This window comes from Triturus cristatus, chromosome 2_2, assembly GCF_964204655.1.
Source record: "Triturus cristatus chromosome 2_2, aTriCri1.1, whole genome shotgun sequence".
NCBI lineage: Eukaryota > Metazoa > Chordata > Amphibia > Caudata > Salamandridae > Triturus > Triturus cristatus.
The window spans coordinates 1,005,676,714-1,005,691,466 of record NC_140582.1 but is presented as its reverse complement, the minus strand read 5'-3'; the positions used below and the strand labels follow the sequence as shown (position 1 = coordinate 1,005,691,466).

At 48.9% G+C, this 14,753-nt stretch overlaps 1 protein-coding gene across 2 annotated transcripts in view; it reads right to left on the bottom strand.

The window, feature by feature from the left end:
- EVC (EvC ciliary complex subunit 1) overlaps positions 1-14,753 on the bottom strand; it is a 719,388-nt gene that overhangs the window by 696,208 nt on the left and 8,427 nt on the right. The window contains exon 2 of one of the 2 annotated variants that reach the window (XM_085642437.1): positions 8,164-8,295. In XM_085642437.1, the coding sequence (XP_085498563.1) occupies positions 8,164-8,295 (132 nt within the window). The remainder of the gene's footprint in view (positions 1-8,163; positions 8,296-14,753) is intronic. The other variant, XM_085642438.1, reaches the window with a different exon arrangement.

Sequence of the window (14,753 nt, the reverse complement as noted above, 5' to 3'; positions counted from 1 at the left end):
ATGTCTCAGGGTCATCAAATACTTCATCAGCACCTTCCCTGAACTCCACTGCTGGGAGTCCTGACCTGCCGCCAAGTGGTGCCATTTCCAGTTCAGGGCCCTTGGAGGTGTTTCCTGCTACAAAAAGCTGCAAACCCTAAAAACTTGATGCTTCGCCCTTCCAGCACCTGTTTTTCAGACGCAGCACTGTTGGGTGGGAGAACTTTCCATGCACCACCATCGTGCAGCCAAAGACGTCGACTCACCACCTGCAGCCGGCCCGCAGAAACCGCCACAGCCTGAGTTCAGCACACTGGTCATTGAAGTCCGAGATCACCGTACAACAGCCACAGGCTCTGCCGCGTGGCTGAGAAAATCGATGCATCGTTGGTCCTCGGCTGACTAAATTGACCCAGCGCCTGTTTGTCGCCGTCGCATCGACCTCCTGCACGTCCGGATCTCCACGCTTCGCACATGTGCACGAAATAGACATTGACGCTGGACTTCAGCAAGGAACAGAATCTACATGTCCAGATAATCAACACATCACCTCCTCACGCAGTAAGAAACCGACGCATCACCTCCTCTCACTGTAAGGAACCGAAGCATCACCTCCCCTGAGTAGAACTAAGGAACCGTCGCATCACCTTCCCTGTGTGTAAGGAACCATTGCATCACCTTCCCTGAGTGTAGGGAAATGATGCATTGCTTTGCTTTCTGAAGCTTCACCTCCCCTGCCCTGAGCCTGTTTTCTCCTTGTGATTTTGACGCAGCACAGGTACTTTGCACAAAAAGTGACACATCCATAGTTTTATATGGCCTGAACTGTTTTTAACCTTTTTAAAGTTATATCTTGAAAAATGTATGTTGGATTTTAGTCTTGTTTTGATGAGATAAATATTGGCTATTTTTCTAAACTGGTGTGGTGTCCATTTGTAATGTTTTCACGGTGTTATTGTGTGTTTAGGTACAAATGCTTTACACGTTGCCTCTGATATAAGCCTGACTGCTAAGCTACTGAGGGGTGAGCAGGGGTTATCTTAGTTGTGTAATTCCCTGACCTTGACTAGAAGGACAGGGTGCATACGACTGCCAACTAAAGACCCACATTTCTATCATGCATTCAGAGGGCACCTTAGAGGTGCCCCCCGAAATCCTACCGACTACTAGTAGGTTGACTGACTGGCCACCATAGACAGGTTTCTGACCTCCAGAGGTGAAAGCCTATACTCTGAGGCCAGGAGAAAAGCCTGCCCTGGGTGGAGGTGTTCACAACTCATCCAAAAGAATGGCCAATCCAGAGTGGGAAGCTTCAAAGGCCCTGCCGCCTTTGATATGCAACCCTGGGACTCTCCAGATAGTAGAGGTGCACACCCTCCCTGTTGTGACCCCACTTCTTGGCAGCAAGACAAGCAGGAAAATTAGAAAGATTAGGCGGTGTGCCACATTCAGCCAGCACCACCCCTGGGGCGGGCCAGCTGAGGTGGACCCCTCTTTTCAGATTCCTCCATATTGTTTTGGACGAAATTAGCATTCTTGGGTCAGGGTTATGCATGCTTCCCACAGGAAGTGGTCATAAAGAGGGCGTGGGCACCATAAAGTTAGGTAGCCCATTGGCTACTACCTGTAACTCCTAGTAACATCCTTAAATTGAGTATTTAGGTGGCACCCCTGAACCCAAGACCTCAAATTCGACAGATCAAAAGAAGACGGTCGAAGAAGAGTCACTGCCTGGCGAGAAGTGTATTAGAACTTTGGCATGAAACCCTGCCGTTCTCAACCCTTTCTCGACAATCGCGGTAGAGTGACTTGTCCTGCGAGCTGGAGAGCTACCAAAGCCTTGGGTAACCTGCCAGCACTTCAACAAACACCGAAAGTCTCCATTGGAGTAGAGGAGCTACTCCCCTGCAGTCCACAGGCACCGACAAGCAGAGTTCAGTCCACAGCCTTGCAGCTCCCTGACCCGACCGACACCACAGACAACCAGGAGAAAGTACTCATGCTCTGGAAGGTCAAATCTGTCTCCCCATCGAGTGTGAAGATACCAGGACCAACCGGAGCCATGCAGTACCAACTCTCGGGATTCCAGACGCCCTGCACCAAACACCAACACTGCGTGTCCAGTCCGCACTCTCATTGCACCAGGACCAAGTATCCGTTGTGGGACATCAGCATCACTGAGACCCACTTCAAGACTTTCCTGGTAGCCTTGATTTCTCCTCTGCCAGCTGATTGTCCCTGACAGTGAGGAGCATCTTTGCGCACCCAGCCCAGCCAACTAATACCCTCTACTCCCGAACCACCCGGCCCGGATCCCAACAAACAAGCTGTGCCCCCGTGCTCCAAAACAACTTGCGGCCTGAGCCCCAATTTGGGAGCCCTCAACCGTGCCCGCAAGTCCCCCTGTGCAGACTCTTTTCAGGTGGCCCCCCTTCTCTGTAGCGCAACTACTAGCCTCATCAGCACCCTACTCCTGGTAGAACCCGGGTGGTTCCCGACGAACTGATGGTAGTACTTCGAACCTTGGCCTACTACTATTTCAATCCCAGATAGTGAACCCCTGAAACTGACTGTGCCTACCCTCATGCACCATTGACTTTTCCTCCCATAGGATTGCGTTGTGCGTAAAAGCGCACCGGTTTGAAGGATTTACTCACCTGTGAATATTTATATCAAAAATTGTACTCCCCTTGAAACTAAGTTCTTAAGTTTAAAATTTATATAAAAAGAAGTGTTATTTTGTTAAAAAATTGGTCTTAAATTTATTCCGAGTGGGTGTCTCATTTATTGCCTCTCTGAGTACAACACATACTTAACACTACCCTTTAATAAGCCTAACTGCTCACCCACACTACCACAATAGAGAGCATTAGTATTACCTACTTTAGCCTCTGTAAACCAATCGGGGATCCACTGGACTCTTTGCACAGTGTACTCCATTTTGGAACACTGTATAGAGCTGGAGCTGCCCCTGCGAGTCTTTTAGTTAGGACTGAGCCGAGAATTTTCCTGGAAGATACGCAATTTCGGGTTGATTGGAGCTTTATTGCGAACAAATGCACCCAAGATTGCCTCATCTTAATTATTCAGACTGCTAAAAGATTGAGTGATGAATTTCTGAAGGAAATTGTTGATTTAGAGGATGTGATAAAAAATGACACCACTATCACTGACACAAAAGAACAGTTACAGAGGATACAGGAGGATTTAGCGGATTATAAGAAATATACGGTTAATCAGAAAATCAAGGGACTCAGAAGGAACCTCGAGAGGTATTCCCATGAATGGGCGTTTCCTTACATTGAAGATAAATATTATCAGTCAGGCAGTGAACAAGTTCCATCTACCAGATACCAAAGAGGTGGTCGCCAGCAGATCAGTCGAACCCCACAGAATTGGACTTTTGACAATACATCTAGTGAGGAGGAGGAGGGCTCCCACTCTTCGGGTCAAAGGAGGGTTAGATTTAATCCCCAACCACAGTCTAATCAGGATCTGGGATCTTTATTGCGCTCTTTTTTAGGTCAGGCTCAGCAGGGCAACAGAGGGGGAGGTCACAGGGGCAGAGGCAGGGCCAGGCAGAATCAGACACAGAACTGGCAAATGTTCTCACCACGTCAGACTCGCAGTCGAGGCAGGACACCGATATGAATACCGTTGTAAGCCTCTCTGATTATCAATTGATGACAAGCGAGTTGAGAGTCCTCAGAGGGCTAGGGTATGTCCCCACCCCACGTCATGATCCATTCAAATGTAGGATGCATACACAGCACAAGGCCTACAACCCTCTGTAGGGCCGGCCGCATAAGTTAGGGGAAGCACGGATGATTCTAGAAAAGCATACTTAGGTAGATGTTACACAGCATGTCGCCTACAACCCTTAATGGGTCGGCCACGTGTTGCATATGTCATAATATTGGGTTGCAACGGTGGGGGAATTTCAAGACCCATGCTTAACTTGTACGGCATCATAACGAGGAAGAAGAAAAAAGAAAAGCAGAACCGGGAAAAGAGAAGAAAGGGTAGGCAAGGTGCCTATAAAGAGGAGGAAATACGAAGTGAACGGATAGAGAGCTGTGAGAGGGCAAGAAAGCCAAGGGGAGTATAGGTTTCTAAGACAGGGGTGCTATAGCAGATAGAGTGGGCGCGGCTGGGGTCCTTGCAATGCTTGTAGTTCTAGTCAGTGGGGGTTAAGGCAGTAGTGTTGAGAAGGGTGTTGGTGAGGGGGTGGTGGCAGGTGGAGGTGGGAAACGAGGGGGTCGCCAGCGGTGCGCACCAATCAGGCCGTTGGACATTGCATGTGTCATGTGGCGCAATGGGCTGAGCTATTATAGTTATACAATCAGTCTGTCGGGTTCAGGTGGGGCTACAGCGTCTTCAAAGAGGCGTAGGGCCCAGAGTTTCGGTGGTAGGAGACGCGCATGTTCTATTTTACAAAGATATTTAACCAAAGGTTGCCATATTTTGGTGAAGCGAATTTCACAGGATTGTAGGCGTGCTGTGAATAGTTCCATAGTCATTACATGCCATAGGCGCACGAACCAAGAAGCAATGGGTGGGGTCTCTGCTCTCTTCCAATTTAGTGTTATGAGTTGTTTAGCGGCTCCTAGCATATGGAGAGCAATGTGCCAATCATTCCGTGTGAGCGCTCTCAATTCGTCGGGCTTAAGGCCTAGAAGAACCGTGGCTGTAGATTCAGGCAGAGGGAAGCCAAGTACCTCCTTAATATGACTAAGAACCTCTTTCCAGAACCTCTTCCCAGAACAGGGTCAGGGGCGGGCATGCCCACCAAATGTGAATAAAGTCCCCCGGAGCGTTCAAACATCTCCAGCACAGCGGGGAGGAGTTGGGGGAACATCCTGTGCAATCGATGTGGGCGTATAATACCACGGCCTCATGATTTCGTACGCAGTTTCTCGTTGTGCTATGCTGCGGTAGACCTTCGGTATGTCGCGCCACAAACGATTCCACTGAACAGGTGTAATTTCAGCAGAGGACATTGACTGTCATTGGCGTTGGTATGGGTGAGTGGTTCCCAGCAGGGGGTGCTGCAGAATCTGGTAGGTCTGTGAAATAAGTCCTTTTGAATCGTCAAAGGAACGTACCAGTCACTCAAAGGGGGTGAATGGGCGTGTGGCGGCATTCTGCATCTCGGGCGTAGACACCCAGTGCCGCAGCTGCGCATATTGGAACCTAGCTGTCTCCGGGAGCCGAAACTCTTCTTTGCATTGGGCAAAGGTTTTAAGCGTATCCCCGCCATATAAATCTCGGATTGTTCTGCACCCTCCCTCCAGCCATTTAGAGAACACTTGCGGGTTAGAGCCGGCGGGAATAATGGGTTGCCTGCAAGGGGGGTGTGAGGGGAAGGTCGTGAGTCCCTAAGGGACAGCTACTCTGTCCCAGATGTCCAGCACCGTCTTGGTGGGCACAGCAATGCAAGCACTGCGGGAGCGTGCAGCCCGATGAAGCCAAGAAAGGTCCCAAATGGTTTGTCCGGTGACCGCCCTGTCCATATGGAACCAGACCTTTTCACTCTCAAACGCTGTCCACTCCGAAACGATGTGAAGATGAGAGGCCCAGTAGTATTCCAGTAGGTTTGGGCATGCTAGCCCTCCCCTATCTCACGTGAGCATAAGAACTTTGTTGGAGAATCGCGGTGTACGCCCGCCCCAAATGAATTCGGTGATGTCTCGCTGAAGGCTCTGTATCTGGTGCTGCGGGATCGGGATAGGTAGGCACTGGAACAGGTACAGAATTTTTGGGAGCACCGACATTTTGACAGCATTCAGACGGCCCAGTCAGGAGGTAGTCAGGTTCCTTCACCCTCTCAGATCTTCTAAGACAGTTCTCAAACACTCCTGCCAATTCGTTTGGGACCATATGTCAAGCGAGGGGGTCAACTGAAGCCCCAAATATCGAATGGAGCTAATGGCCCACTGATAGGGAACAAGGGCTTGCAGGGCCGGTATCTCCTCTTCAGGGATCGCAAGGTTCAGATCCCAGGACTTCTCATGGTTGATTTTGAGACCAGAGGCCAGCTCAAAGGACTGCAGCAAGGAGTGTAGCGCCGGAAGAGGGACGTGCGGGCGAGATAGCGTAAGGATAAGGTCATCAGCAAAGAGCGCCACTTTGTTCTGTTGACCATGGTGAAAGGTATAGAGAAAGTTGGGAGAAGAGGAGAAAAGAGAACAGATACGTACAGACAAAGAATACATAACCAACGTTGGCCAACCGGGCCACAGTGTCCTGTTCCAGTCGTGGGCCAGCCAAGACCAAAAGGCTCGGGTGTTCCCGAAGAAGTCACTCTCCCAGGAAGAGGTAGGGGACGGGTCATCAGCTGCTCGCGGAGTTATCTGGGTGGGTAATCCAGCACCAACTATACTGCCGGTAGGGAGCTGGAGTATGGTCGATTCTAGGGGCTGGGAGCCAACTCCACAGGGCTCCAAAACAATTTCTAAGGTCGTCGTACTCTGCCATTTGCGGATGTGATGCTCCAATCAGTCAAGGTGAAGGATGCCGGGAGTCAGCTGCAGATCGTTCCCCTTCTAGGGACCGTATATGTTGAATGATGTCATTTTTGGCTTGTGAGGACGATTGCTCATCAGGATGTGGGGAGCGCTGGAAACGGCGAACTGTAGACCATGACCGGGAGGGTGCCACCCAAGAGCCTGGTTCCGCATGCGTACAGGCCGCCAGTCACCAGCTATGTTTAGGAGATGTATGCCATGCCGTGGAGGTGGTGTTCGGACGTGACGCGCTGGTTTCCCAATGTCCAAGCTGGGAGGTCAGCCGGCAGGGCCTGTCGTGCCCACCACAGCTCAGGGGACAGTCTGCTGATGTGGGTCCCAAACAGGTGGGACGCAACGGGACTGCGTGGGGTCAGTGAGGTGCAGGTGCCCAGAGGGGAGATGCGGAAAATCGATGCGGCGAGGAGCGTCCCCACCCCCCCCGCACCTCACCTGCGTTGTGCTTCAATGCTGCCGGGGGCCAGTGTGGGGGAAGTGCAGGCCAGGCGGGGGAGGGCAGAGGCCCGCACCAGTTCGTAGGCTCACCTGACCAGGGAATCGCCACCTCCAGGCCAAATCGCCGCCGGAGGGCCGGTTGCTCCTCTAGACACCCACTTGCACCAGCTGTGTCTTAGCTTCGTCCCACCGCCCAGTCAACCAGCATGTGATGGGGCCACCGCCTCAGGGGCCCATGTCCACCGCTCCCTGCCTCACGCCAGTTCCAGGGGGAGGGGAAGACCCAGGTCGACAGCCACAGCAGATCAAGACACGTCGGTGCTCTTCAAGTCAGCTGCGGGGGCAGCGCAGGGAGCCCCACACAGGGCCCTCAGCTTCCTTGAGGGCCCGTATTCCGCAGGCCGAATCCACTGCCGGCAGCACCGCACAGCCCGGGACCGCCGCAGACAAGATGGTGGCCACCTCCAGTCCTGAGTGCCAAAAGGCAGGGGTCTCGCGCTTTCCGCCGACCCAAAAGCCGGGTTCCCCAGTCGCTCCGGTGAGCAAGCCGCCAGTCTGGGAGAGAGGCGGGGAGCAGTGCACAGGACCGGAGGACATCAAGGGCTCAGCAGCCAAAATGGCAGCCCGGGTCCGATCCGGGAGGGTCAGACGTCCACACTCCTGCACCAGCCGGGTCCAGAATGACGTCCACTCCCCTGGAGGTGCCTCAACCACACCGCAGCTGTTCCCAGGGCTGCACAGCACTCAATGGATCCGGAGGGCCAAAGGTCAGCCCCTCAGTTACCAGGAAGGTCGAGGGCCGAGCGCATCAAGAGGGCGGCCGTCTCAGTCCGGGTCGGAAGGCCAGGGTGCAGCGGCCACTCTACCGCTTCTGCCGCGTCCCAGACACTCTCCTCCCGCCCACAGGTGCCTCTCACTCTCCGCCACCGATGTGCCCCGTGTAGGGGTGCCGACGAGTCCCCAGCTCCGCTGTAAAAGCTTCAAAAAAGCAGCGAGTGGCCGGAGCTCCCGTGGCGTGTCTCTCACTGCATACCCAGCAAGACCACACCCCCAGAGCATCATTTTAAAACATTTAAAGAAGTCCAAGGGGTCTTTCATGACCAAAGGTATTTAAAAGCTATGTGATTGCTTTGCTAAAATAATCTCTCTTCCTATAAGAATTATTCTAACAAAAATGAAAGGCATCATTCCACAGAGAGAATGCAAAACAGAATAAACTTACTTCAAGCAATACGTCTCCTTTATGATCTTCATTTTCCAGTTTCTTCTTTTTTACACCAGACCTTTTTTTAGAATGTCTTTCCTTCATCCCTCTGTTGTCGAAATTTCCCAGGACTTTCGGGGAATCATTCTTCTGAGAGGAAAGCAAATACATACTTTGAGATTCACCATCATCTGCTCTTTTAGATCAAATATTTTTGGATTTATACAGATTAATTGAAGCAAAGTTGCCTAGGGTCACTTTTTGTAACCTAATTTAATTGAATGCTCAATGCACTTTCCAACAAGCAATTGAAAGTGCTGTACATTATTTTCGGTACATTTCTGTTTAATTATGCAGATGTATTGATTTGACCCCAGATTTAGTTATATTTGCTGGTACTAGCAGCTATGTCTGGTACTGTTTTTGAAAAATGTCAATGAAACGTATGTTACTAAAAGGAAACAAACAGTGAAACTTGGGTGAGGGTCAATCCTGTTAGGATATGTCCCTCGGTGGAATCCACAAAAGTAAACAGAGATTTTACTGCTGGGCAATAATGGCACAACCAAATATCGACTGGGCAACAAACCTATGCTTGAAAGTACATGTGGTGTATGTGTGAGTTACAAGTTACAGAACATTGGAATAAAAACAAACTTCAAGATGCAAACTAAGTTTAATTAAAAGAGAAATTATTAATGACCCAGGCAGCAAAAGTTATCAAAATTTGAGTGAGTCAAGATTTGGAATCTAAGATAGGTAACGGGTTCGACAGCTAGTGCAACAAGTCCGCAAACGATCATCCATATGCATGAAATATTTAAATTCTGATTACTTTTAGGAAGGATGGTGAGAGAAATGCAAAGTTTGTTTTAATTGCATGATAAATGATCCAGTTGCATGAACAAATACCATCCACTGAAAGAATTGGTTTTGACCTCATGATCATGCGCTCAAATCCTAGTGGGGTCACTCAATCAGCCTTTCGTCCTTCCAAGGTTGAGAAAATATGTGCCCTTAGTTTGGGCACCACTAAACAACTGTCATCTACCAACGGCACAAAGATAGCGCTTGGGGCAAATATGTGTTCTACAAATTCGCCTATTAGGTTATGTTACATTTGGAAAACACAGAATTTCAAATACAATCTGTTGGAACATTACATTGTGTAGATTTACTGTATACCATTTGTTATTTACTTCATTTCTGTATTTTATTGGTACTTTAAAATGATTCATGTTGCATCTGTCATATTGCTCAATTCACCTTTGATAACATTGTATTGCACTAAAGTCATAATGCCACAATTATAGTGACTAGCTGAAGAAACTCCAAAGAGAAAGGTTCTGGCATGAGACGTGCGGTCAGGGAAGAGGGAGAGACAGAAGGGAAAAGGAAGACACACATAGAATGAAAGTAGCAATGTCAGGAAGCATATTGTGCCACTGTCAGGGATTAGGTAATGTGGCAAGCTCCCATGTTGCGTGCAAGTGGGTGCCAGTCACAGTGCAAAATGTCTTGCTGAGTGGGGGTCAACAGGCTTGATGCCCTAGGCCCCTCTAAATCTGCTTCTTCTCGTCTCAGTTTTAGACTGTTGGACCCTCCCTCAGAAGGATCCCCTTTAAACAGTGTCGCTAATGCCATACCTCTTTCCATTATATAGTCATCTGTGACCGTTCTTTACGCATGGTGCATGCACGAAGGGGGCGAGGAGCCACAATGTTGATTAGGGCAGAGGTTTCGATCTAGCTAGTACAGGAAAAGGTCTTGCTCAGAGAAAGTCCAATTTCAAGTCTTGAATGACAACTATCCATGTTAAGGATTTCTTATTGGGTACTGGTAGTTTGCAGATGCAACAATGGATGTTCAAGCATTCTCGCCCGCATGGACTTTTGTGATTAACCAGAGTATACAATTGGGGAAGAACAAACAGAAAGGGCAGATTCCCAGAGTAAAGCAGTCACACAAGTTCAAACAAGACATATGATTCCAAATTGAATTCTGTAAGAGCCTTTATTATTTAATTCCTCTAATTTTGAGACATTTTGAATCATATTTAACAATTCACAGTCAAACACGTGCCACCCCTGACATCAATGATTTTTCAAAGCTGCAATAAAACAAAGAACATTTTTGGGATAATATATTTCCATGCATTCGGCATTTTATAGTGTCTCACATTCCATTAAACAATAAAAGACCAGAATATAATTAGGAGCTGAATCAGTGAAGGATACAATTTGAAGTGCCAGAGGGAGTACAGATATGTGGAAATTAAAGTTAGATCCGCATTTGGGATCCTGCTTCGCCATAATATTGGTGTCTCAACTAAGTTGCTAGGCCCAACTATGATCAAACTTTCTACCATAGTGTACAAAACAATGGAGCACACATACTTTTTCGTAAATCACTACAGATGAACAAACTTACACTATCAACGTCCTCTCATATTATAAGTTGTGTACAGGTCAGCACCAATCAATGAAGGGCCCCCTCTGTGACAGGTTACCTGTGCCGAGATATGGGGCTAAATTAGATGGTAGTCCTAATCCCTCAGTTTACACCTGTGTGCAAACTAGTGGCATGTGTTCACATGCAACCATCCCAGAGCCTTTGACCCAAGCTACACAGCAGACCATTTCTTAAGCGGTTGGCACTCACAATCCAGTTTGACAGAGTTTACAGTGAGTGAGACTCCGTTTTTGAGATTCACTCATGACAGAAGTCCAAAAATGAGTAGTCCAAAAAGCAAAGCATCCAAGGAGATTAAATGGTTTTGAGACTTTTCTCACAATGATCTAATAGTGCCCCTGTCCAATCAAGAGATATTGACCCCTGCCTCTCATCTCGCTACTAATGGCAAACAACTGGTCGGTAAAAAAGGAAATGGTAGCTTACATACTGGGGGAAGTGGGTATAAGGTGACTAAAGGCCAGCACACAGACCTAATATATTTTTTAATTAACACTTAAGTTGATACGCCAAAAACTGTTTTCCCATCTTTCACTCTTGCACAATGTGATGACTAACAGTTAAAAAAGAAATCTTTACTTTCATCGCTTCACAGTCTTGGTCTTTGGATCTTAAAACAAATGCAATCAAGCTGTGTTTCAACGGCAACAACAGACCCTCCCCCCCTCAATTGGAATGGATATCGTCTTTTAAAATATATGAGGACTTTATCTTTGGAGCTAGAAAAAGATTATGTCATGATATGTCCAAGTAAAGTTTACATTTTATCAGCCCTCAGTTTAACTGCTCTGTCAAATGATATTGACTGCCAACTACAGACTAAGTAGAGCGGTTACATTTTAATATTTTATCACTTTGTTATTGCTAATCTCTTATGCTGCAGTTGGTTTATATGGCTTTAATTAACTTTCAATAAAGTTCATTTAAAGCCATTACCTTCTATGTCTCAGTGAATGTTACATGTTCGGGATCTGGACAATGTGGAGCATCCATCTTTGATATTGGCAGTTACTTCTGAATCCTCTTCTGTGTCACAATGACTAAAGCATGAGCACTGCATGAAAACCTATCATTCAAGACCTTCCAACACTTACCTGTGAGATGGGATGCTTGTTGGGGTCCCTACAATGACATAGCACATAAAAACAATTAATCTTGATAAGAAAGTGGCCATTGAAAGTTGGTGAACCCTCTGTAAAACAGCAACAGCAGTGGTCATTGTGTTCCCTAAGTGGTACATGGTTAGAGAGTTGTCCTAAGGATTTTCTTAGTAGTGACTATGTGAACCCCCTAGCAGATAAAATGCGGATGGCTGCCACGGGACCCGAAAAGCTGATAAACGGTTAAAATAGTGATTAGTTGTTTATGGGCCTCTTCTGTTTGGGAGCAAATGGTCATAATGAATAACATTGTATTAAAATACTGTGGCAGAGGAGTGGGCCAAGAGCTTCAAAATTAGACATGTACAGAGAAAGAGAGACAATAAGAAAACGAAAGGCAATAGAAAGAGAGCTGATGGTTGAAAGGTAAGAAAACAAAAGGATGGGAGGAAAAGGTAAGATCAGAAGAAAGAAAGACAAAGAATGGAAGGGGAAAGGAAGAGTGGAAGGAAACATCGAAACAAAGAAGGAAGAAATGGTTAAGGGTGGAAGGATGGATGGACTATAGAATGAACCAATTGGATCGATGGATGTATGGAGCAATAGAACGATGAATAGCAGAGTGAATTGATGACTGGTGAAAGGACAGGTGATGGGCTAGTGACAGGATCAATAGCTAAAAAGATAAACGGACACATGCACATACCGACGAGTGGATGGGGAAATGATGGAAGCATGCAAATGTGGACGGATAAAGGGTGGATGTGAGAACTGATGGATAAATGTGTGGATGGATACGTGAAAGGAAGGACAGCGACAGGGCACAGGAAACTCTTCTAGGGAGTGTGGGGCTCTGTCCCTTGGTGCTATGTAAGATATGGTTCAAGGTGGGAGCTATTTTACTGTTATTCCTACTCAGTTGGAATAGGCTAGCATTGGGAACTTTTCCCCCCTATGGATAGCTCCTAAATGAAACCAAATAAATATGTTATGTTTGGTGTGGTTGAACTGAATATAATAAATACTGCGCAAAGGTGTACGCAGATTTATTTTCACTGTGTTAGAAATGTCACTTTCAACAGTCGCTATTTCGGTGTGCTTGGTGCCGCCTGCCTGAGGTGGGTTGCAGGTCTAGTTCTCAAAGTGACAGGTTGCTCTACACCTCCACCAAAACCAGTTGGGACCGGTTTCTCCAGAGAGCCTTCCAGAATTTTCTGGCCTTTTCCAGTAGGTGGGGTGAGGGGTGTATATATAGAGGAGCTGATACTCCATGTGGTGTGCTTGAGCGTGGACTTTGACTTGGAGGGGACACTCTGCCAGGAGGTACCGCCGCAAGGGCCTGCGTGCTGGCCCCTGAGCCCTTCTGTACCCCTCTGCTGTCCACAGGGCTAGTGAGAGGCCTTTGCTGGAGTGAAGACTGCTCTGCCAGGAGGAGTGCCACATTATGGGGGTTGACTGTTCCAAGGAACTGCTGTCCTGTTATGATGAGCTGCCCACTGCCTGCTGATCTTGCCCAGTATGAACTGTGCTCTTCTGCCTGCCTGAACCCAGCACCTTGGGAGCGCTACAGCTTGAATCAAGCTCTGCCTGCGTTCTAGCACCTTTGAGCGCTTTGTCTGCCCAGCAGAAGAGGATCTGACGCCTGCAACGCGAGACTGCGAGGGAATCCCCAGGGTGTAGGATTTCCCCCCCGCGTTCCCTGCATTATTTTGTTTCACTAAAAAGAAAAGCGGGTGCCCACCCCGCGTTGCACACCTTTGTCGTGGGTGTCCACCCCGCATTATACTTTTTAGAATAAACGTGAGCCTACCCCGTATTGCCGTCCTTCGCGTGTGCCCACCTCGCGTTATTTCTGCTCTTAGGTATATCGAGCGGGAACCCACCCCGCACTCTAAATTGCACCGAAGAAATCACCGCTGTGGCCCGGGGAGAAGAAGCACCGTAGATGCGACTAGGAAGCTGTGAAGCCTGCCCGGAGGTGGACAGGGGCCGCGCAACGGAAGCCACTACGGGCCGGAGCCAAGAAGCGTGGGCGGAAGGGAGGGCCGGAGCCAAGAAGCGTGGGCGGAAGGGAGGACGGGAGCCTACCCCGCCTCCCCAAGCGGCAAACCAGAAGTCCCGGGTCCCACGAGGGGTGGCCCGGTTAAAGAGAGGCACCAGGCCGGGCCCTCGGGTGCTGGGGAGAGCCCTGCGAGTCGAGAGCAGTACCGGAGGAAGTCCGGTGTCAAGGCGGGAGTCAGGCGAGTTCGTGCCAGCTCGTTGGTGGGGCTCCCGTGGTTGGAGAGAGCCCCGCATGCTGACTGCCCGGACCCGGCCGTGACAACGGAGGGCAAGACCGGCGGTGACTTCACCGGCCCAGCCCCCTAGGAGTAGTGAGTGGGGCTGGGCTGCGAGTTGTGGAGGCGCCGTATTCTTCCTCAGCTGCACCGCACAAGAGCGGGCAGCTGCATCATTGTGGGCAGCATTTCTCTTGACCTGAGAGCCCCAGAGTAGGGGCTCCCCAGGTGCCGTAGCGCCACATGATAATTTGTACAGTGGCGCCGCAGGTGAGGGGCCCGCCGCACCGTTTTTGGGGGTAGAGCTACTTTTAGAACCACAAGGTGGGCCTCCAGTGCCCTGATGCTCATTCTTGGACCGCAGCTGCAACGTTGGGGGCAACTTGGTTTGAACATCCCAGACGAAGACTTAAAAAACACCGTCAAGTGCCAGTGCTGTCCCTGCTGTTTCTACAGCTACCCCACGAGAGCGTGGGAAGCTGCATCGAGGGGCATGTTTGTTTTGCATAACAAGATGGGCTCCACTGATTTGGTTTTATATCCCATGATCTTGATTTGTGCCTAATGATAGGGCGCATTGCTACTGATGATATGTGCAATGTAACTACACTGCTGGTTAGGCATAATGTTTTATCTGCTTGCTCATGACGATGCCTTTATGCTCATGATTTATGCCCCATTCTAATAGGAGTGTGCACAAGGTATTCATGCTGGTGCTTGCCAAATGTGTCACGATTCCTGGCCGGGTGTTACGCTAGCT